Raw genomic sequence first — 25874 nt, 5'->3', positions numbered from 1 at the left:
TTCATTACTATCATCAGCCAATATTAGCCGAACTATATTCTCATTTACAGATGAATAACGTTGGGATTCCACTAATTCGGGTCTTCCAGATAGGCCATATTATAAATGCGCATTTGCAAAACTTTGTTTATGCAAGGTTCAAACCTTGACACAATGCTTGTTACGGGGCCTAATGTGCAAACAGTTACGAAAAAGTGTGCATCGTGACAAGCGGTATAATATTTTTACCACTTACACAAGTACTTTGAGGGTGAACGGCTGAATAGAGTTGTATCTTGGGTAAATTTTCATATGCATGACATGAAATTAATAAGTGAGAGTTCACACGCATCATCACCTCCCAAGTGCGGGAATTCGTAAAAGGTTGCGTGAATCACACAACCTGAGAGCATCTCTGGTAATTGCAACAGTACAAATTGTAATCCCGGGTGGTTGTACTTACATAGGTATACCACAAGTGAGCCAACTTTGGTTGCACCAAGTCTGCAGATGGTAACTCATTTATGTGCAGAAGGTGAAGGGTTAGTCTAGTGGACAGACTTTCGGCCTCCGTCATGACAGAAGAATAAATTGCAATGATGCATAAAAGGGTAATCTAGAAAAAAAGAGATCTGCTGTATTGAGAAAGCCCAGTAGGCAAAGAAATTCCCATCCAGTTAGAGTCTTCATCGAAAGTAAAGAACCCACCATGGTTCGGACATTCAATGCACAATCATGAGGGAGATGTATTATGTTTGCCTGTATATTGAACTTCATATCTAGGTGAAGAAATTATTAAGATGGTACTAGGTTGGATTTATCCTTGTTGATGGGAAAACCTAGATGTTTAGGCAGTGTAACATGATTTATCATGTAGTGATTTAAAATACAACTATAGCTGGTATTTTTTTGCAGGATGTCATCCAGGTAGCATGACTGGCAGCTGTATAAATGGTTCGGACATGAGTCATTACATGGTTCGTGAGATGTGTGAAGACCCAAGGGATGTTGTTAAGTCTAAATGGAAGTGCTCTTAATTGGTATGCAATGTCATTGTATGGTGAACCGCAGGAACTTAATCGATTCCTGGTGAATAGTGACATGAAGTTAAGCATCTTTTAAGTCCACACTGATGGCAAAGTCTCCCTGTTGGACGGCATTCAACATGTCCACTGTTTTCACTGAGGACCAAGGTGCATGAATAAACTGATTAAAGACGCTGAAGTTGATGACTGAATATAGAGTGCCATTTGCCTTTGGGATCAAGACAAGTCTGGATTAAAGCCCAGGAGAATTTATGTTATGAATAAATAATACTACACTTTTTGAAGAAGGTAATTTATTTCTACCTGTAAGGTTGTGGTTTGAATGGGTCGGATTGGAGGTCTGTAATTGGTGGGACTCTGGAGAGAGGATGAAGTGTGTGGAAATGAGGCAGAGTACCCTGGAAACCACGTGTCGAGTCCATAATTTGTCATGGCAAATCTCGTTTCATTTGGCAGCAAAGAATTTGAGCCATTCTCTGAGTAGGATGTGTGGAAAAAGCGGGGTGGAGATGAAATTATCTTAGGAGGACAGCAAGCTGTTGGGAGAAAAATGTTTATTTGCCATGGTTTGTGAGGACTGTGGTTTTTGCTGGGTGGAGGTTGAATAGGACATTTACCAGAGGTTTGTGTCCTATGTGTGGCTCTTGGATTTTTTTTATATTGATTTTCTGTAATATCTATGTATCGATGGTGCGTTTGCAGTGAAGGGACATTGATCTCCTTGGTTGCTTGTCTGTGGACATCTTTGATCTGGCCATTAACACATTTACCCCTAGCGACTACTTAACGGGGCAGGAGGTAGTAGCCTACTGCCGAACTCTGTAGCGTCATGGTCATGCATGATACACTAATGTGGGTGGTACTATATAAAGGAAGATAGATGTAGCTCTACAATGACACCAAATAATCTGGAATATCTAGTTGCACCACAAAATACTGATAAAAAACTCATTTTGTGGACCCGACTTTTTTCTACTCAAAATTCGCCCATGGTCGGAATCTGATTTTGTGTCCGGATTTTAGACCTTTTGGTCTCAGATCTAAAGCAAACCAATATGAACTGCAAGCAGACAGATGAGCCTTTGCAAAAAGTAGGATAAGATGGGCATTTGGAATCAAGAGTGGTCTCGATACAAAAATAATGGCTCCATTTAGCACAGCCCCCCCCCCCAACATTCTAACTTTCACCATTCTGCTCATACGCAAGTCAAATAGCCAATGAAAAACGATGTTTCTAACAAAACTAGGCAGAATGGTATTGAAAGATCGCAGAGGATTTGATGTTTTCGGATCTGTTCAGAAATAGCTTTCAGAATGTGTTTCCTACTCGATTTTCAGGCAAAATTGACGAAAACCTCCAGGAATTAAAGACTGTGCTCGCAGCTTCGCCTTATGTTGGTCCTTAAGGAAAGTGGAGGTAGCAGCAGAGAGGGTGAACAGACCACTTGATCCGTCACGTACCCTTTTTAGACATAAAAAATAGTGACCTTCATAGAGGTAGCTACCATTACCGCGTCCATGATTGACCCAAACAAAGGATGCGATCGTCACCCTCTCTGCTGCTATAATTAAATCATTATGTTACAATAAAATGGTACATCCGGAATCTCGTACTGCAATGGTAGCTCGAGAACGATTAGAAGCAATCAAAAATTTCTTCCTGTCAGAGACTCATTTAGAAAACACTTGCAAGCGCAGCAACAATCACAAGTTGAGTATGAAAAAGACGCTAAAAAACTATTTAAACTCGTCACTGCAACTACTAAGAAAGCTGCAGCGGCTGTTGAAAAGAACTATATGGGGGGATATTGCGGAGGAAGATGAGAAGAGGAAAAAGGGTATTATTCCAGTATTATAACAAACTGCAGCGCAGACTGAAAAAAATAGCAAGAAGAACCAAACAAACAAAAACGATTTTACGAGATCTTCCAAATGATATAGCTGCGGCTCAATCTCAAACCACTGGTGAGGAAATACTTGAAGGTATTAGAAAACTTCGTGCTGAGATAGGTGATATGAAAGATCATGAATTAATAAAATCAGAAGAAGAGAAAGATGATGAAAGGGAAATGATTATGCTGAGCAATACATTTACCATGGCGGCATCAGATTCATAAGAGAAATTAGCGATATTGATACGTCATCAAAACTTGCAGCAGAAAGTGAAGATTAAAAAGAAAATTGTTTAAAACCTGAATATAGTTCCGCTCGTATTAGTAATCCCGAAATCTGGTATAAATGGATATATCGTATATATCGCAATAAAGATAGAGCTTATTCTAATGATGAGGTATATAATGATTATCGCAGAAAAATAGACATGCATCTTGTAAAAAAAGAATCAAAATTATCACAATCTCTCAGAAAAATAAGTGAGGAAAAAAAAGTATCACCCTCAAGACTATTTAAGAAAACAACAGAAAAAAGATCACCCTTAAGACTATTTAAGAAGACAACAGAAGAAGGAGCAACGGGGAGTAGTCTAGGAAATAATATAATTTGTCGTGATAATATCCTCAATGATGTGTCACGGTTAGAAGTTCTCATAGGGGAAATCGTGCCGGAAATAACTCACCAGAAATAACCAATGAAGCAGCTGATATTTATTGGCGAATATTTCAAGGCGGTATTATGGACATTGGCGTTTACCGAGAACTTATCGATGAACTTGTTAATGATTACAGTGACTAGTTGTTAGATACATGGAAAATAAAATAAGATGATAGTACACAATAATCATCGTAAACCCGTACAGGTCAGAGCGGTAAACTCACGATTGCCAATCTACAGAGCTATTTACGGAGATGGACTTGGTGATGTTGTACAGGGACTATTTACAAGGATAGCTCCAAAAGCAGCGCCAATTGCAAAACATTTATCGATGAAGGCTATTGATGTCGTTAGTGAAAAAGCTCCTGGTGCAATTGTCAATGTTGCTGGTAAGGCGTTCTCGGCGATCAAAGATAGACTAGCACGATTCATGCGACGAAGATCACAACCAGTAAATTTACTAAGTACTGAAAGTGTGCCCGCAGACGTAAGTAAAATAATAAATCAGGCTGCAAATCAAAAACTAGCGGTATTATCTGAAGAAGCAGAAAGAAATATAACAGCAAATTTAATAGCAGGAAGCGGTTTTCGTCGACGATGATAATTTAGATCACCATTTGGAAAAATGGTAATTATAATAAAAAGTTTAAACGTGTGTCCGACTCAGCATTTGACATGGATGAACCGGTCTACAAAAATGAATCGGTAAGTGATTATCAATTTTATTCCTATGACGCAAGACAACCAAATCAGGAGGAGAAAATCGAATTACAGGTTCATGATACAAGTAGACATTTTTACCCGCTGAGGCGTTTATTGAAGTAGAAGGTGGACTTGTAAAGGTGGATACTACTAACTACGACGTCAATGACCTAGTTGGTTTTGTCAACAACGAGATTATGGCACTGTTTGATAGCGCCACATACATGATTGATGGAAAAAAATATTGAATCAATTCAGAAGGATGTCGATGTTGCTACAACAATAATTGGTCTAGCGAAATATTCTGATGATTACACAAGATCAGCCGGTCCAACAATGATGTTTGCCAAGGATATTACTGACAACGCTGTTCATGTTCAGTGTATTAAGGTACGGTCACCAGTAGCTATTTCATCTGATCCACAACCAGCTGATTTTGAAAATGAAGCTAGACCAGGTGCTGCTTTTGATTATATAAAAAGTGTTAATTCGAATTACAACTTAGGATTTGCAACACGCCGAGCAGCGTTGTCAGGAGATAATAAAACATTTTCATGTGCAATTCCATTGTCTCATATCTTTGGATTTTGGAGAAATGTTAGAAAGGTCATCTTTGGAGCTAAACACACAGTTGTGCTCGTAAGAAAAGGTGATGATAATGATGCAGTCTGGCGAGGTGCTGGTATTGATGATGCTGGTAAAGTAAATATAACGAAGCTTTCATTGTGGATGCCAGTAATGATTCCATCTATTGCTGAAGAAGAAAAAATGCTCTCTTTTACGGATGAAGGCGGTAAATCATTGCTATCATGGTTAACAGTAACCACAGATGCTACTCAAAGTTCTGTTAATAATTTATTTACATGGAATATAGCATCACAGCAAGGTGTTTCTGCGCCACGACATATTTGTATTGCACTGCACGATAATAATCGGTCGAATAATCAAGTACGTTCACATATGATATTTGACAACCTTGGAGTTAATGAAGTTTCTTTGCGGATAAATGGACATCAAGAACCAGCTGAAGATATATTGTTAAATTTTGGTCAAAATCACGTAACGCGTGCATATCATCCTTTGATGTCATTCATGGGACGTGATCAAAATGGGGATACCGGTTTGCAAATATCACAGATTTTAAAACATTATATCCGATTTATTTTTTTTTCACTGGAACATCTTGATTTATCCAAACAATCTGTCGTTGATATACACTTTCGAGCTCGTGTTACTAACCCTCCTCCTGATATAGCTGGTCCACCTCTTATTCGCGGCACCTACAAAGCAATTGCGGTTATACTCAGCGATAAAACCATGTTGCTTGAAGGTGGTAGTGGTCGAATGAGAGTCGTTGATGCACCAGTGGAAAATCTTTAATCACGTTATTTAAAAACACGAGTAGTATCATAAAATGCCATATCATCACGTTAGTGTCAGTCTGACTCCTGATCAGATTCAAAACCTTCAATCAAATTCAGCAAAAAACTGAGGAATGAACATATCACTAAAGCGAGATCAGATCACAGGTGGTAAACATAAACTCATCATCAGAACGTCAACTTAAACATTTCAACAACGCTAAACAATCAATCAAAAACAGGTGTCAAACTTAATCTCTATGTGGGTGCGATTAAGGACTCAATTAAAACCGGTGTTATTTTTCAACTTCTCGTGGATATTCCAGCGTTAACATGCGGCCGTGAAGTAATTAATATACTTAACGCTATATCAAAATTATCCAAACCACCACATAAAGTCGTGCATGATTATACAAGCAACCGATTCGTTTTAAACAGATGTTAAAATATAATGTATGATATTTACGGAAGATCTTCTTCACGCGTTAAGAAAAAGTCCGGCGACGTTGATCTGTCGAATTACGCGACTAAGGATGGACTCGCTGATATTATGAACCTGGCTGGAGTTGACCCAGATGAGGTTGTTATTGTTCAGGATCGACATGGTAAACTAAAAACCAGCAATATCAAATGGAATGATATAGTTCAACGAGTACTCGGCGCGGTCACGGATAATATCAATGTGTTTACTGACAGCGGCAAAATCAGGGATTCAAGTATATCGTTTACAACCATCAGAGATCAAACTTCAGCAAGTGTTGCTAATCGCGTGAAAAATACCGGTGACACAACGACGGGTGAACTCAGCACGAACGGGAATAAGATCGTAGTTTTAAGAGATCCAACATCCGACGAAGACGCAGCAACAAAAAAATACGTTGACGTCAACTACAACACCGTATATGGTAAACTATCCACGTTGCGGGCCGAGTATGACGTTCATGTGAACGCTTTTGCAAGATTTCGCAGAAACCATAAAAAAACCACAGAAGACTTCTACGGCCTTCCGCACACCATTGACATAAAACTCGTTGATATCAAGACGAATATCGACACGATCAAACAAACACAGCAAGACATCGTAGCGGGGATTCCTGAGATCGTTAAAAAAACCGATTTAATTAAAATTGCAGCCGGAATAACTCCCGGCATATTACCAACATCGTATACACACTATCATCGGGAATCGCAACATGGTCGCAGCAAAATAAAATTATCAAATATACCGCAACGGTCAATGGCGTATACATGTTGTCTGTGTTTAGTGCTGAAAAATTTGAAATATTTACAACGTATCCATGACCTCATTCAACTGATAAGTTTTCCGGGATTGTATCTGTTATATTAAATAGCGGAAACGAAGAAATATTTACTCTGGGAGCAGCTGATAAGAAATTAACCGCAGCATCTTACTGGTGGTGTTTGGAATTTGTAGCTGAAACACCTCAATTGGTTACTGCATAAAATATAATGAGTACCTCAATCGACGATGGATCTCAATATACGTACAATCAAGCGCGTGAATGGCAGGCAGCGTTGAAAGATAGAGTCGAACAATAGATTATAAAAGTAAAGAAATATCGACGACGACTAGTTATGGTCGACGTGATCGTTTATTCAGTATCCGCTGTTGTTGCTGGAACCGGTGTGATATTATCAACAATAACAATGATGGCACCAGTAGCTGTAACTATTTGTATTTCAGCTACAACAACGATTGCAGGTGTGTTCAATATCATTGCAAAAAAATATGTACTTGCACGAATGAAAAATTATCCGATTACATGATAAAATTACATACAGCGACGGTCGCATACTCGAAGTTCTCTTCGTTCTTATCAGCGAGTCTCAGTGATGGAATTGTTTCTGATTTCGAGTTTTCAGAGATGATTAAAATATATAACAGTGCTGTTAAAGGTACGAGTATTAATAATGACGGAATTACTCCAGCAGATCGTGACAAACACAACCACGATGATCTCGGTAAGCTCAATTAATCCTGAATTTAGCATCAATTTTCCAACTGCAATTCGCGCAAATGAAATTGCACTTCGCAATTACGAGTATACCATAGTTGGCCAAATATCAGATCGAAATCATGTAATGGTACACCAGCAAATAACTCGCTTGTATTTGCTAATAAAAACAAACCCGATGGAACACCTGCTTGGGTTGTTGTTTGAATACCAACTGGTAGTTATGAGATCGAACAAATCAATGAGGAATTTCAACGTAGAATAAAATCAATAACAGGAAAAGAATAAAAAAATATAAATTAATGTTCATGAGCCGACGCTATATTCTGCTATCGAAATAAACTCGCCTGATTACGTCGTTGATATTTATCGGTCCACGATAAGATCCGTGTTAGGTTGTCCGGATGTTCCCCCAGTGCATGTTGGACCACCATAACCAAAATTAATTGAATTTCTCACCGACGAAGCAAAACTCGTTAGTATCCAGCATGGAGAGATTATGTTGCTGCTGCTGGTGGAAAACTTATCACACCAACGTTTCCTCATTTTGTTGTTGTTGATGTGAGAGCTTCAACCAGAAATGTTGGTGAAGAATATGTCAGGATTATATCCGACGAAATTAAGGCCGAGTGAACAAATACATCAACAACATTAACACAGTTGTTTAAAAATTATATCCTGGAGTATTCTAATAACAATCTGAAAGGAAAAATTATTGAAACAATACTATATCTGAATCAAATTATATTAGATCTTAATTACGTTAATCGATATTTTATTGATGTTATAAATCAAAGCATTATTCCGCTTAAGACGGGTAACAGTATCAAACAAACTTATCTTGATCATTATAAGATAAATGAAGTGGATTTATTAAATGTTATACTACCAGGATTTGAAACTGAAGGACTAAAAAATCTCTCAATGATGTCATTGATGAGAAATTTCCTAAATTACTCGATGCATGGAGAAAATAGCTCAACCAGCAAATGTTCCTAGATACAATAATGATCCACACGACGGCGGCAGACACGTACCTCCGGGAATCGTTAATATAACTTCAACGGTGGCGGTTAATCTAGTTTGTGATGTGATCGATGGTAGCTATCAAATAGATCTAGGAAAGTCAAATCAGGCTCAACAAGAATACATTTTATACACATTCACACCACAAGTTCCCCCTGGGGATTTGATCGTGCAAGAGCCAACTAATCCTGTTTATCTGCGGTGTCATAATAATATGTTAACACAAATACATTTTAAACTAACTGACCACATAGGACGATTAATTGACCTGCGTGTGGAACAGCTAATTGTCAATCTGTATGTGAAATCTCAAGATTTCTGTCGTAGATCTTTATCTTGTCGTAAGACTTTACCGTAGATTTTTCAGAACTATTGTATTTTATCAGAAATATTGTATTTTATCAGAAATATTGTATTTATTCTGAAATATTGTATTTTATCATAAATATTTTATTTTTATCAGAAATATTTTATTTTTATTCTGAAATATTGTATTTATTCTGAAATATTGTATTTATTCTGAAATATTTTATTTTATCAGAAATATTGTATTTTATCAGAAATTGATATGGTGGTTGATACTCACAATCGTGTGAATCGATCAGTTTGTTAATTCTAATGGGTATTTAGGTACTCAAAATCATGCAAATCGATTAGTTTTGCAAAAAAAATACTACCAAAAAAATATTTTATTATTCTTCTGAAATATTTTGTTTTATCAGAAATTGATATGGTGGTTGATACTCAAAATCGTGCAAATCAATCAATTTTGTAATCCTGATATGTAGTTAGGTACTCCAGATTAACAACAAAAAAAATCTTATTATTATTCAGAAATATTTTGATTTTAGCAGAAATATTTTTTAATTATTCTGAAATATTTTATTTTAGCAGAAATATCTTAAATTGATATGGTGTGTGATACTCAAAATCATGCAAATCAATCAGTTTATTAATCCTGATATGGTGTTTGCTACTCAAAATGATACAAATCGATCATATTTTATTGAAAATACAATATTTCTGATAAAAATAAAAATAGTTCAGAATAATAATAAAATATTTCTGCTAAATAAAAATATTTCAGAATAATAATACAATATTTCTGATAAAAATAAAAATGTTTCAGAATAATAATAAAATATTTTTGAATAATAATAAAATATTACACGTGCTCGGTCGTTTCACCAACGAAGTTACTTTGGATCGTTTCACCAGTAACGAAGTTACTCGCTGACAATTTTTCTTAATTGTCTTATACGAGTACTAATCGTTTTCTTTGCCTCGTATTCGTGGGATAACTCCGATCTAATTTTTTTCTACTCCGGCAGAGAGAGAGAAACAAAATCCTTGACCTGATCATCTTTTACTGCAGCTAGTGACCGGAACATCTCCGCCTGAATTCGTTTTATGAACTTGTATTCAGACGACAGTGTAAAATCACCATCATTTTTACGTTCTTATAAGATTTCAAAATCAGAAATAATCTTTTCAGGATTTAGTTCATCAGATATATTAATGCTGTCTTTTTCTAATGTTTTAATTCGTTCAACAATTGCCTGATCACGATGAATTGCAGTATGTCCTCGTCGTACTTTGGTATTATGTTGTTTCATCAGCGATGATACTGGACCAAGAAATTCCTTGCCAGGATCATCCTGTAGCAGCTGTGGCCATCGTAGACCACCTCGTTGATAAATTCGTTTTAAAGCATCGGCTACCTCAGATGCTGTTTTCATTGATAGCGGTTCTGCATCTTTATATCTACTTGCAACATCAACAACATTTAGCGCGTATTTCTACGTTTTTCTACGTACAGTATCATGTGGTAAAAACAGAATAACAGCTTGATGAACTTCATTAGGAACACTAACATCGAAATGTGCAAATCGAATTTGCTTAGGTGGTGGTAGGTAAATTTGCCATATTGCCTGTTTGGATAACCACGCTTTAGCAGTAGAATGTTTAACCGCTGCTGCGTCAGCAAGTTTACTAATTGCTCTTTTACCTTTCCAGTATCCTCTTGGAGAATAATAAATCGATTCCATTTTATATATTACCAGTCCCTAGCGCTAATTTACCTTTCATCGCGGATCTTACTAACCAATTAGCTAATTTTTCTTTGATATTTTTATTTTTTATAGAATTTAGCGCATGAACTAATTTCACATCTGCAATATGCCTATATTGTACATTATTGCTTTTATACGCAACATCATGAGCATGACATGCTTTATCAATAGCGTTTATTGGTTCCTCGCCTGGGTTTGGTTGATCCTGATTATTAAGCCTGATATCGAGTCGAGTACCAGGACCGCAATAATTATATCCTGGTAGATGTTTTTCTCCTGGGTATTTGGCCCACGGAGTTCCCGGTAAGTTTGTTAATTTTGCTGCAATATCACCTCCGCGTTGCTTTTTTTTTTACTTGACTTTGGCTTTGGTTTTTACTTTGGTTTTGACCTTGGCTTTGGTTTTGGTTTTTCACCTGACTGTAGAGATAAATTTGAATTTCTTTGTACCACACCGAGTACACTTAACCGTAACTGCTTATTTTTTGTAGTAATAGTTGTTAGTGTATCCGTCGGGGTACGCGTCCTGCACTTCACACAATATAAATCCATATATATTGTATATAGCATGGATATAATTGATTTCTCAGCGACAAGAAAACGTGAACCTGTCAAACACCATTCTGCGTTACCGAATTAAATTAGAATGATAATAATTGGCCCATCTGGAAGTGGAAAGACACAGTTGTTACCTAATCTTATAATGAGATGGTTAAAGTGTGATAAATTGTAGTTGGTAGCCCCGTCAGTTGATGATCAACGATGTTATGATGTACTTAAGGATTTTAATGAAAACGCGCGATAACTGGATGACGATGTTATCAAGTTTGTAACCGATATTGATGAAGCACCATCAGCTGATTCAATAGACGGATTTATTAATAATTTGGTTTTTTACAACGATGTGATGCTAGATAAACAAAAACACCCAGCTAGAACATTTTCCCGTGGTAGACATAAAAACACTGACGTTATTTATGTTACTCAACGATACACACAAATACCAAAAGTAATCAGAGATAATTGTAATATTTTAGTTGTGTTTAATGGAGTTGATACGCATACGTTGCGAAAGATTCATCAATCTTGGTGCAGCGGTGACATGGATATAATTAAATTTAAAAACTTCTTTTCACGAGCACAAGCTACTCCGCATGGATTTATAACAATAGCACTACATGATCCTAGAAGAAGATATCGTGTAGGTCTTGAAACAATATTTAGGATGAATATCGGCAGAGAGAGATGTAAATTTAATTAAACAGATGTCATTAATATAATGCACAATTGTTCATGGTTGCTTCAGGGGACTACCAATATATGTAATAAAAGATGCCGTGGAGAATATTGCAAGAAACATAATTACATTATATAAAAAAATCCATCTGCTGGTCCACGACTGTGTGTTGGATGTAACAACGGCGTTAGATGATTATATCAGATTTGTGCAAATTTCGGTGGAGATCGATACAGAAGTTTAATGATAAATAATAAAAATATTTAAAAAAAATAAACCCAAAAATAAAAAACCAACAAAGAGATAGAGTATTACTTGAAGCATAAAACAAATGAAGATCTTCAATAGCAGCAGAGAGGGTGACGACCGCATCCTTTGTTTGGGTCAATCATGGACCCGGTAATGGTAGTTACCTCTATGAAGGTCACTATTTTTTATGTATAAAAAGGGTACGTGAAGGATCAAGTGGTCTGTTCACCCTCTCTGCTGCTGAGGTTGAGAAAAAACTGAGTCACTTTCCGCCAATTGTAAATTTGTAGCTGTTGTTTCAGCATTGGCCAAAGTGTTTTTAGTGGCTCTGTTCAATACTCTGGCCATTCGTAGAAGAAGATAAGACTCCTGTTTGAAGATAGCCATATAGACAAAGTGCGGCACAGAACCTACAGCTAAAATACTCTGCACTAACTGCTCAGTGTCATCAAAGGCCATCCAGTCCTTACATATGGAACGTGGCGTTTAATCTGCAGAAGATGAGATATCATAGTCACCTGCAAGGATTTCTAAACGAAAGGAGTATCACTGACATGAACTAAATGGGAGTCGCTTTTGTGAGAAGAAAAGTCGGTTAATGCTTGGATCATGTAGTTGATAATGAATATAGTTTAGAATGTCTGTAATCCTTCCAGACTGCAGAAGCAATCTGAGGTTAGTTTCCTCCTTTCTCGAAACAAGAATAAAGATTCAGGTGGTCCGGTCTACGTAGTTAATAGAGTGGGAGGAGGAGTGCTGAAATCATGGAGTAAAAGGTGGAATACTTCCTCATTGGAGGCTCAGAAGTATGACTCTTCCTGTGATATCGTATTGTCTAGAACTGACGAAATTACTTGAGAGCATCCATCATCGTTATTGCTGGTCTGAGGTGAGGCTGAGGTCCCCTGTAATGCCTGGGAATTAGCTGGTGAAGAGTGAAAAAGTCTGCAGCTCATGAAACACATAGATCGCCCGAAATATAAACCATGACTCTGAAATGGTCCCTGTGTAAGGAGTCTCTTCTCATGGCAGAGCGAGAGGGATTTGCAAAACAACATCTAATTAATGTACATAATGCTATAGGTCAGGCTTGACATACTGGAAGCTTTGTTGCTGTATAGTCATTGACACTGAAATGGAAATAAACCATATGTGTATGGCGAGGTGTCATCCGACTTGTAAGGTTAGGATGAATTACATTTGTTTTATCCATGTAAATGCTGGTCAGAGGGAACAGTTCGCAGTTTATTTAGCATTCCCTCGCTAGTATGCGATATAAATGAAGTTGAATCCTGAGGAGAAAAGAACCATAAGAATTGACAATAAGGCTGAGTCCAGTGGTGGTTACTTGATTGCTGCAATCGTCTCCGATGCTGAAGGGCGACGTGTCAACTTATCTCCCTTGTGTGCCATAAAACCTTGCACCAAATGTCAGCATGCAGACTGATGTCATTATCCATCGCTGTGCATTTTCGGCTTTGCCCATGGTTCTAATCTGTAGGACAAATAGAGCAGAGCACAAGAAACTGGGGAGCCCTTCACACGTCTTTTGAATGCAATGTTGCTGCAGAGCGGTATGTTAAATTGGCCAGGCAATAGATAACAGCCAGTGTAATAAGCAATGAAGTGCATAGGTAACTATAATGACAATACCATTTATGGGAACAATACATTATACGGATGTATACCTGCACCTGTCTTGTTTGGATATTGTGAGGGTGAAGGGCTAAACGAAATGAAGGTTACCTGGAGAACATGTGATAGACGACAACTTTAATGCTAATACTACCTGTCGGAAAAGTCAAGAACGACATGAGCATGTAGAACCATTGAAGAATAGTGTCCGGATGCTAAGAACGCCTAGGTAAATACGTTATTGGTAGCAGATGAGCTAATAAAGAATTGTGTCCTTGTATAATATAAATTACAATAACACCTGTAGGAAGGCACACAGATTGCCTGTACATATCAGTTTAGTGCACTTGGTTTTGAACAAGGGGTGTGGTAAAGAGTTATACCATATGATGTTTACCTGGAAATTATAGATCATAGCAGATGAGCTAACACATATATATAGTGTCTAGAGATAATATATTTATAATAGTACCTGTAGGAAGGCTCAATGGCAGCCTCTACAAGTAAAATCATGGAAGCATGGTGTCAAGAGTGCTTAGAATGCCTTGGTAGTGAACACTCACCAGGATGAACAAGTAATAACACAATTATACAGATATAATGGGGGTCTGAAAGGAATAAAGACTTGCACGCATACAAATATTACAGCTCGAATCTATCCAGTGAAGACATATAAGCTCTCCATGTAAGTGACGGAGTGCTTTAAGATATGCAAAGTTGACTAAGTGTTAGCATGTTGAAAGGTAGCACTTTGTAGGATTAAGGAAGACAGAGAGTTTGGAAACAGAGATGGCATGCACTTTCATTGAGGTGAAAAGATTCTTACAACTGAGAATTGTGTGCTTCCAAGGTGAAACTAGCTATGCAAGCTCTCGAGAGAAGGTTGGCTTCGTACGAGTGGAGGCAGTAACTGGCAGGTTCATGGTTTTTGCTGTCAATCCTTATACTTAAGTGGGTGATCACTCTGCCTGACCATCAGCTAGGTTGGCAGACAACTTATATCTTCATTTAGTTAGCAGTAGTATCTATGATGGCCGGATATGTGAGGTAGTAGTAGTTCTCCTAAGATATTATGACTGAGTAATGTATTTCAAGAAAAAAATCTCACTGATAAACATTGTTTGAGGATCACATGTATAGGACATCGCCAAACTTAACTGTTAAATATATTTTCCTTTGGACCTTTGTCAATTTGATTCTTTGATCAAAATTTAAACAGGAAAAAATATAATTGGGACAAGAATGCAGGTACCCGAGAAGAGATAACATGAAATCAGTATTAGAGATCTATCAATGGGATACAGTCAATTTTTAAAATTCAATCCATTCCTAAATATGCACAATTTATGGAAAATCACTTACAGTGGATACAAGTTTCACCTATGTAGGCAGTTTAATTTTTTAAATAAAATTTAAATTTGAGCGCATTTTCTAACAATTAATGTTTAAATGATTTAAATGGTGTCCCATTACTTATACCTTGAAACAAAAACATATTTTTCATATCGTACAGTGCACATAAATATTACTTTAACAATTAATTTAGTGTGTCCCAAGAGATATGTTGTCCCAAAATATACTGTAAATTCTGTACACTACCTCCCGCAGAAAATAGAGTATTTATTTAAATAGACTGTATGTACTGTGATGTTTCTTGCTTGTATAAACATCTTATTATCAAATGTTTTTGTTGTTGTTCTAGGGTTTAATGTCATTTTTCAGCACAAGATAGGCTATATATAGCGGCCAGTATAAATAGTGGAGGAAGAACCCGGGATATAAAATATATAAAAAAATGAATTGATGCAAGAAACGTACCATGTTGTTAGAAGACACTGGTATGTTGCTGTTCCCATCAAAATTCTTCACAAATTTAAGAATAAGTGCATTCCAGGAGCCAAAATGTATTTTTCTGGCTTTTTTATTTCCTCTCTTTTCATTGTTTCTTCTCTATCTTTAACTGATTTCAGATTGATTTAAGAGGACAATTATTTAAATTTGTGTGTGTTTTCACTGTGCAACCTCATATGTATACAGGGCCAAGTTGACTAAAAAGGCAAATAGTTTTGCATGGACCAGGCAACAACACTGTATGTATCTAGGGCAAAGTTTACTTGGAAAACAAATAGTCTGCTAGGACCAGCAATAAGCATATATCTATACAGGCAAAATCATCTTGGAAAGCAAAATAATAATTTACCTGGACCAGACATCAACATTATATGCATCCATAGTAAAGCTAATTTGAAACGCAAATGGACCATATATCAGCATAACGTATCTTGAGCAGTTGATTTGAAAAGCAAAAGGTGCTTTTCTGGACCATGCATTAACATCGTAATGTGTTCAGCGTAAAGTCATCTTCGAAAGTAAATAGTCTTTAACTGGATCAGAAAAAAGTTATTTTAAAGAAGAGCAGCATTTAACTGTCCCCTACACAGGTAAAACACATTATACACAGAATTGTTTTCTTTTTTCACTCAGACCGTAACATTAACATGATTCTACAAAGCCATTCACAATGTTTGTGGCATGTCTGTGATGAAGAAATACTGTTACTGTGTGGGAATCAGTTAATAGTCTTCTAGATACGTCTGTGATGAAGAAATAATGTTATAGTGTGGGAATCATTTAATAGACTTCTAGACATGTCTGTGATGAAGAAATGATGTTTTGTGTTGGAATCATTTAATAGTCTTCTAGACATGTCTGTGATGAAGAAATAACGGTATTGTGTGGGAATCATTTAATAGTCTTCTAGACATGTCATTGATGAAGAAATAATGGTATTGTGTGGGAATCATTTAATAGTCTTCTAGACATGTCATTGATGAAGAAATAATGGTATTGTGTGGGAATCATTTAATAGTCTTCTAGACATGTCTGTGATGAAGAAATAACGGTATTGTGTGGGAATCATTTAATAGTCTTCTAGACATGTCATTGATGAAGAAATAATGGTATTGTGTGAGAATCATTTAATAGTCGTCTAGATATGTCTGTAATGAAGATATAATGGTATTGTGTGGGAATCATTTAATAGTCTTCTAGACATGTCTGTGATGAAGAAATAATGTTATTGTATGGGAATCATGTAATAGTCTTCTAGACATGTATGTGATGAAGAAATAATGTTATTGTATGGGAATCATTTAATAGTCGTCTAGACATGTCTGTGATGAAGAAATAATGGTATTGTGCTTGAATCATTTAATAGTCTTCTAGACATGTCTGTGATGAAGAAATAATGGTATCGTGTTGGAATCATTTAAAGTCTTCTAGACATGACTGTGATTAAGAAATAATGTTATTGTGTTGGAATCATTTAATAGTCTTCTAGACATGTCTGTGATGAAGAAATAATGGTACTGTGTGGGAATCATTTAATAGTCTTCTAGACATGTCTGTGATTAGGAAATAATGTTATTGTGTGGGAATCATTTAATAGTCTTCTAGACATGTATGTGATGAAGAAATAATGGTATTGTGTTGGAATCATTTAATAATCTTCTAGACATGTCTGTGATGAAGAAATAATGGTATTGTGTGGGAATCGTTTAGTAGTCTTCTAGCCAGATAGCTTAAATATTTGCACAGAAAAAAAATATTTTCTCTCTCAGTGATCTTCACCCTCGGAAACCAACATCTACTGAATTCTTCTTTGCTATAAATGCATGCCACCCAAAACACTGAGTCCGATTTCATGGTCTTTGATGCAATATCAGTGTTACTGTCTGAAAATTATTTATCTTGTTTCAGTCATCTATTTTGATACTTGAACTTTGAAACAAAATTCAAAAGCTTTTTCAGGTGCCATGTGCAAAGCATTTACAATGTTTGGTTATGATATATCATGTAGTACTAATGTCATTTTGCAGATACCATTGTTTTGAGTCCAAGTGATTGACCTTTCATCTTTACAACCCAAAAGTAATACAATTCTTGCTTGCTTCAAGTGCAAGCTATGCACAAAGTATGATAAATGAAGATGGTGAGTAAGCCATTTCTTCCTTTCAACCATGTGACCTTCACCTTTAAGCTTTTAAGCCAAACATTAATAGTCTTATTCCAAACCAAAGTGCCAGTTCTCACCCAAAATGGGTATTGTGTGGAATTAGTTGATTACAACAGATGGATGAAAAGCCATTAATTGGTTCTGACAGATGGATGGACAACACATTGCTACTGTGAGATGAATGGACAACAACTAATTGATATGGACAGATGAATGGACAGCACATACATGGTACATACAGTTGAATGGACAGCCACTAATTTGTACAATGAAATGGATCGATACCAAGTAAATGACACAGACAGCTGAATAAATAGCTAATTGATAAAGACAGATGTATGGACAATAACTACTTGACACAAACATATGACCACAACTACTACATATAGACGGATGGGCAAAAACTAATTGATACAGCTGACATCTAATTGGTACAGACATACAGATGAATGTTAATTACTGGTACAGACTGATGTATGGACAATTAATTGGTACAGACACATGGATGGTCAACAACTAATTGATAAACAGATGCATGGACAAGCTCTAATTAACACAAATATATGACAGCTAATTGGTACAGACAGATGGATGGACAGCATCGTAACATAATATACTCAACCTTGTGGAAGGAATTTTCAGACAGGACACTTTTATATTTTAACTTATTCTAAAGTATACCCCTCAAGTAGCTGTGTTAGAAGTAATCTAAAAGTTGACAGCTTAACAACGGGCAGATCATAATCATTGGGGCCCCGAGTGACCGAGTGGTCTAAAGTGCTCACCGTCCCGGATCACCTCTGTCTGCATGGGTTCGAGTCCAAGGCTCAGATAGTATGGGTACGTGGGAAAGCCTGCCAGTACCTTCTCAAGGGTCAGTGGTTCTTCCCTGGGTTTTCCAGGGTTCTTCCTCCACCAGTTATACTGGCCACCATGTTTTGCCTATCTTATACTGAAAAATGGTGCTAAATCCTAGAATAACAACAACAACCATCGTCATTACTTGTCAAGTGTTAGGAATAATCAAATCTTTTCATGAGGAATCATGTGTTGACCCACATTATGCAAATAATTGTAAAAAAAAATAGAGTTCATAAAAAATAGTGCATGAATTTAAAATGATTATTTATATTTATTTCTAATTATTATCACATGTCACCTTATTTGATTTTTTATGATTTATTTCCAAGCAACAGTTATTTTGCAACCGAGTCATTCTTTTGACAAATACATCATTAGTCTACAACAAAGGCAAACTGACCTGTAATACTGACTTGGCATGTTATGAACTGTCATTTTGTCAATTCAACTGTTCAAGTCACACCTTCCATTAGGCCAAGGTCACAAAGATGTATCCTGGCAAACATCGTTTTCTTTGTAATACTGACTTGGCATAATATTACTATCATTTTGTCAAGTCACACCTTTCATTAGACTAAGGTCACAAAGACGTATCCTGGCAAACATCGTCTTCGTTGTAATACTGACTTGGCATGACGTGTACTATCATTTTGTCAAGTCACATGTTCAAGTCACACCTTCCATTAGGCCAAGGTGACAAAGAAGTATCCTGGCAAACATCGTCTTTTTTGTGGAACATCAAACATTTCCATAGACAAATAGCTCATCAGCTAGACTTAGACTACACATGAATTCGTAATCAAACATTTCCTAGTATTATTTTTAAAGCAAATAAATACAAACCTATCAGTTCATGGGTGAGTTTTCCTGTCTCTTCAAATTCATGCCACTTGCTTGTGATGGCAGGGTATTTCTTGATGAATGTCCCAGCTGTAATCAAAGACTTCAGGGCATCAATCAACCATTGTGGATCCAGGACAATATTCTCCCTCAATCCTTCAACACTGAAAACCACATACAAAAACATTGGTTATTGAGACGTCATACATTAATTTCCTTGTTCAGAACAAATCAACAAGCACTGATGTGTATTTTTATCTCAAGAAACCAAACAATGAGGTGATTGCTTTTGATTTTTTTTACAAACATTCATCAATAAGATATATGCATTAACACAAATTTAAGTTACTTGAATTATTATTAATTTACATGAAAAAAATTCTAATCAGAGAAGCTTATTTTTATTGCCAGAAGAATCAACTTGCCGTTAAAGAATTTATGTAAGCTAATGTACAGTTCAAGACTATGTGGAAGCCAATAATTAAGTTCATAACTAAGTCCACAATGCCAGAAATTACAAGTCAAGTGCTCTACTGACTCTTTTTAATGGCTTACAATGTGAAAGAGAAATAACTAGTTATACAGAATAAAGATATTTGCATTGTAACACAAAGATAACGACTATTCTTTTTGTTTTCATGTGTTATGGATATTTCCATAAAAATGATGTAATTCAATATTCTTAATATGTTGATAACATGACCTGACCATTTGCTAACAGCTTTAACAGACTATTTTGCAGAGATGTGTGTTACCTTCTGACAAGTTTATCTTGTCTATGTCTGTATATAAGCAATACAATGTTTCTCATTCACAATGTATTTAGATGATTTCCTACAAATAGGCTTGGTCTTTGAAACTGACGCCTGTATTTTCAATTCGAACTAGACAGTCATGCTCAGCATTTAGAATTTTGGGGAAAACATGAGGAGAATCAGGTTGTAAAGCACCCTAGGAGATGAGAGATATTCCATATCTGAAGGCTACTCTAATCAATGCATGGGGTGTCTAATTGGTACACTAATCAATGTATGGGTATCTGATGGGAACACTTTTGAATTTATGGGGTGTCTGATACGGACACTATTCAATTTATGTGGTGTCTACTGGGCATACTATTCAATTTATCGTGTGTCCGATGGGTACACTATTAAATTTATGGGGTGTCTGATGGGTGCAATATTCAGTTTATATGGTGTCGGATGGGTGCAATATTCAATGTATGGGGAGTCTGATGGATTCACTATTCAATTAATTCGGTGTCTGATGGGTACAATATTCAGTCTATGGGGTGTCTGATGGATAACGAAGTACACCTCTGCTTGGAGAATAAAAATAGCCCAGATGGTGTGACATGTCTCCCCTGCCTTATTAGGGTGATGTGGTGGGAAAATTGGGACAGGTGTGTGTAGTGAAGTCAAATGTTTTGAATGTTCACAACAGTGGGTGATGATGCAGACCTGATAAATTAATAAATATCTAGCAAAGTGATCCTCTGAATGATATTCCGCTTAGAAGCGAGAGAAGAATTTCCCAGTGTTTATATCAGTACAAGTAAGACCTCGCATGAAAAACAACAAACATAAAGTCCGTTCACCTAATTAATATACTCATTCACAGGTACAATAAACGGCTAACATGCTGATGGTAACATGTCACAATCTTCAATGTACCTGAAGTCTTTAATATGGATAGTGTACCACTGAATTAACATTTCATTCTTACTTCCATCAGGGGCCCCGAGTGACCGAGTGGTTTAAAGCGCTCTCCGTTACGGATCACTGCCATCTCACCTCTGTCTGTGTTGGTTTGAGTCTAGGATTCGGCCAATGTGGGTATGTGAGAAAGCTTGCCAGTAGCTTCTCATGGGTATTTAGTTCTTCCAGGTTTTTTTTCCGGGTTCTTCCTCCAACATTAATACTGGCCGCCATGCATAGCCTATCATGTGCTGAAAAATAGCGTTAAACCCCACAACAACAACAACTTACTTCCATCTGCAATGTACTTGTAGTCATTAATATGTGAAGTTTACCAATGAAGAATTTTATTCCTACTTCCATCTGTACTGGTCAGAAAGGGACTTCTGAGAATGATATGTAGGTATAGCATGAATAATCAATGTGAGCATAAACATAATTATCAACTCAAGTTAGTAAGACAGAAAATTTAGGTCACAGTGAGTTTTGGTTTTAAGGGCATAAAAAACAAAACAGCTGCATCCATTTACCAAGTTTCATGCCTGAAACACCAAAGAAAAACCTTTTAGTACAAAAAATGGGAACAAGCTGTTAGGCAAGAAATATAGGTCACTGAGACTTCTTACATATAAAGATGTAAAACTTAATAAGATATATCCACTCACCAAGTTTAATGATTATTGGAAATCCATATAGACCAAGGCTATTCACATGGCTGACATGTGGCTAAATTTGAAAAAAAAAAAACTGTTTGCACTGTTGCCTACCGACTAGTCACACGCCGCCCGTTTCAGCAACTACCTAAAGGAGCTGTTCATATATGTGTCAGGTGTCCATCATCTGTGCTCATCTGTTTCTTTTATCAAGTAATTATAGGCAAAACTGGTACAATCTTATACTCTCACTGCTTCATCTTCTACAGTAACACAAATATTTATATTACCAATCATATCCTTAATCTCATGTAGATAAATTACCCACAATGCATGTGTAAACAGACCACGTGTCTTAACTGGTACAATATTATACTTTCACTGCTTCATCTTCTACAGTAACATAAACATTTATATTACCGATCATATCGATTATCTGATGTAGATAAATTACCCACAATGCATATGTAAACAGACACATTCTAATTGGCACAATATTACACTCTCACTGCTTCATCTTCTACAGTAACACAAACATTTCTATTACCAATCAGATCCATAATCTCATGAAAATAAATTACCCACAATGCATGTGTAAACATGTCACACATCCCAAGTGTTACAATATTACTCTCAATGCTGCATCTTCTACAGTAACACACATTTGTATTACCAATCAGATCCATCATCTCATGTAGATAAAGTACCCACAATGCATGAGTACACAGGACATACATCCTAAGTGGATAGTTGGAAAGCCAAGTGAACAATAGAGCATGCATTCTCCATATTATTATTTCTTATACTTACAAAGATTTGTGTGGAACAATCTATAAGATATAAGGAATACTAGTATGTAAGTTTAGCTATTGTTTTTGGAAGCGAAAGTAGCTTTAAGACTATTAGATCACATTATTCAGGAAATTAATTTTAGGTAACTAATCCTGATAATATTCTTCACAGAATATTCCAGATTTGTCCATAATGCATTTACTTATCACTGTGCATAAAATCTTTTCTGTTCTGGCCGCATGGCAGCAGTAAGAATAGTCTTTTAAAAACTGACCATATGGCATCTGTGTGAATAGACAATTATGTCTAGGTAACATTGCACAATTCATTGTCATAAGCTAAATTCAGACCTGCCAACCCCAACAAGGCAGTTGTTTTCGTTTCCCGTAAACACTGGCTTTCACTAAGGTGTAAGAAAATGTGCAATGCTAGTGTGAAGCTGTAAAATAAGTATTTAAAACTTTAGCATTGGAAACTAATGCAGTAACGGTAAACAGTATGTTCAACTTAAATATTTGTAGAAAACAAATAGACCTTACTTACCTCAAGTACAGTTGCATACACATCAGTTCCGAATCCTATGCACCTCAATGGCTTGTTACAATATCTTAAATGCCATCGTTCTTTAAATTACTCTTCCATTTCACATGATGACAATATCTCCCGCCACAAGACATACCCAATAAATGTAATTGTGTCCCTTCCTACCATGAGACATACCCAATAAATGTAATTATGTCCCTTCCTACCACAAAACATACCCAAAAAATGTAATTATGTCCCTTACTGCCACAAGACATACCCAATAAATGTAATTGTGTCCCTTCCTACCACAAAATATACCCAATAAATGTAATTGTGTCCCTTCCTAAAAGAAGACATGCCCAATAAATGTAATTGTGTCCCTTCCTACCACAATACATACCCAACAAATGTAATTGTGTCCCTTCCTACCCTGAGACGTACCCAGTAAATGTAATAGTGTCCCTTTCTACCTCAAGACATACTCAATAAATGTAATTGTGTCCCTTCCTACCACAAGACATAACCGATAAATGCAATGGTGTCCTTACTGCTTTTATTCACAAGACTCTGCATATTCATGTTTTATTCTTCAGTACTGATTATTACCAGTTTTTAAGAGATCAATTGTCCCTTTCTTATTCAGTATGTATCTGCTGTTGGAGACCATGTTTTGAAAAGTCTGGTTCCCTGACTAACTCCATAGCCTTCAGCAAGCACCTAAATCATGGAGAGTGCGTGTCTATGTATCTCATTCATAACCTTCAGCAAGCACTTACTTCATGTAAAATGCATGTCTGTATATCTTAGCCACAACATTCAGCAAGCAATTAAGTCGTGGTTAATGAATGTCCGTATATCTTAGCCACAACCTTCAGCAAGCAATTAAGTCACGGAGAGTGCATGTATGTATACCGTAGCCAGAACCTTCAGCAAACAATTAAGTCATGGATAATGCATGTCTGTATATCTTAGCCACAACCGTCAGCAATTAAGTCATGTATAATGAATGTCTGTATATCTTAGCCACAACATTTAGCACATCAATCATGCATAATGTATGTCTGTGAATCTTAGCCATAGACTTCAGCACTTAAATCATGGAGAATGCATGTCTATATATCGTAGCCATAACCTTCAACAAGCAATTAAGGTATGGAGAATGAATGTATGTATATCGTAGCTATAACCTTCAACAAGCAATTAAATCATGGAGAATGAATGTTTGTATATCGTAGCCATAATCTTGAACAAGCAATTAAGTCATTGAGAATGCATGTCTGTATATCTTAGGCACAATCTTAAGCACATCAATCATGAAGAATGGATGTCTGTATATCTTAGCCACAACATTCAGCAATTAAGTCATGGAGAATGAATGTCTGTATATCGTATCCATAACCTCCAACAAGCAATTAAGTCATGGATAATGCATGTCTGTATATCTTAGCCACAACCTTCAGCAAGCAATTAAGTCATGGAGAGTGCATGTCTGTATATCTTAGCCACAACCGTCAGCAATTAAGTCATGGAGAATGAATGTCTGTATATCTTAGCCACAACATTTAGCACTTAAATCATGGAGAATGCATGTCTGTATATCTTAGGCACACGATTTAGCACTTCAATCATGGAGAATGCATGTCTGTATATCTTTGCCATAGACTTCAGCAAGCAATTAAGTCATGTAGAATGAATGTCTGTATATCTTAGCTACAACCTTCAGCACTTAAATCATGGAGAATGCATGTCTGCGTATCTTAGCCATAGCCATCCGCAAGCAATTAAGTCATGTAGAATGAATGTCTGTATATCTTAGCCACAACAATCAGCACTTAAATCATGGAGAATGCATGCCTGTGTATCTTAGCCACAACCTTCAGCACTTAAAACATGGATAATGCATGTCTGTATATCTTAGCCATAACCTTCAACAAGCAATTAAGTCATGGAGAATGCATGTCTGTATATCGTAGCCATAACCTTCAACAAGCAATTAAATCATGGAGAATGAATGTTTGTATATCATAGCCATAACATTGAACAAGCAATTAAGTCGTGGAGAATGCATGTCTGTATATCTTAGCCACACCCTTTAGCGCTTAAATCATGGAGGATGCATGTCTGTATATCTTAGCCACAAACTTAAGCACGTCAGTCATGAAGAATGGATATCTTAGCTATAACCTTCAGCGAGCAATTAAGTAATGGCGAATGCATATCTGTATATCGTAGCCAAAACCTTCAGCAAGCAATTAAGTCATGGAGAATAAATGTTTGTATATCTTAGCCACAACCTTCAGCAAGTAAGTCATGGAAAATGAACGTCTGTATATGTTAACCACACCCTTCAGCACTTAAATCGTGGAGAATGCATGTCTGTATATGTAAGACATCGCCTTTAGCAAGCAATTAAATCATGGAGAATGCATGTCTGTATATCTTAGCCACAACCTTCAGCAAGCAAGTAAGTAATGGAGAATGCATGTCTGTATACCTGAGCCACAACCTTCAGCACTTAAATGATGGAGAATGGATGTCTGTATATCTTAGCCATAACCTTCAGCAAACACGAAAGTGAAACTGGCGACAACAATTCCTCCTTTAATGAGACGGAAGAGGACAGCAAGAAGAATTATCACTGTCAGACCCTGTTGCCAG

At 36.5% G+C, this 25874-nt stretch overlaps 1 protein-coding gene across 2 annotated transcripts in view; it reads right to left on the bottom strand.

The window, feature by feature from the left end:
- The window catches only part of LOC149789706 (uncharacterized), a 127433-nt gene that overhangs the window by 16728 nt on the left and 84831 nt on the right, over window positions 1–25874 (bottom strand). For both annotated transcript variants that reach the window (XM_089971709.1, XM_089971710.1), the window contains exon 11: window positions 19553–19713. In XM_089971709.1, the coding sequence (XP_089827835.1) occupies window positions 19553–19713 (161 nt within the window). The remainder of the gene's footprint in view (window positions 1–19552; window positions 19714–25874) is intronic.

The sequence above is a fragment of the Sinohyriopsis cumingii genome, chromosome 10, assembly GCF_028554795.1.
Source record: "Sinohyriopsis cumingii isolate HCF-2022 chromosome 10, ASM2855479v2, whole genome shotgun sequence".
Taxonomy (NCBI): Eukaryota; Metazoa; Mollusca; class Bivalvia; order Unionida; family Unionidae; genus Sinohyriopsis; species Sinohyriopsis cumingii.
The sequence above is the reverse complement of the archived record's forward strand: the minus strand, read 5'-3'. Positions and strand labels throughout refer to the sequence as shown.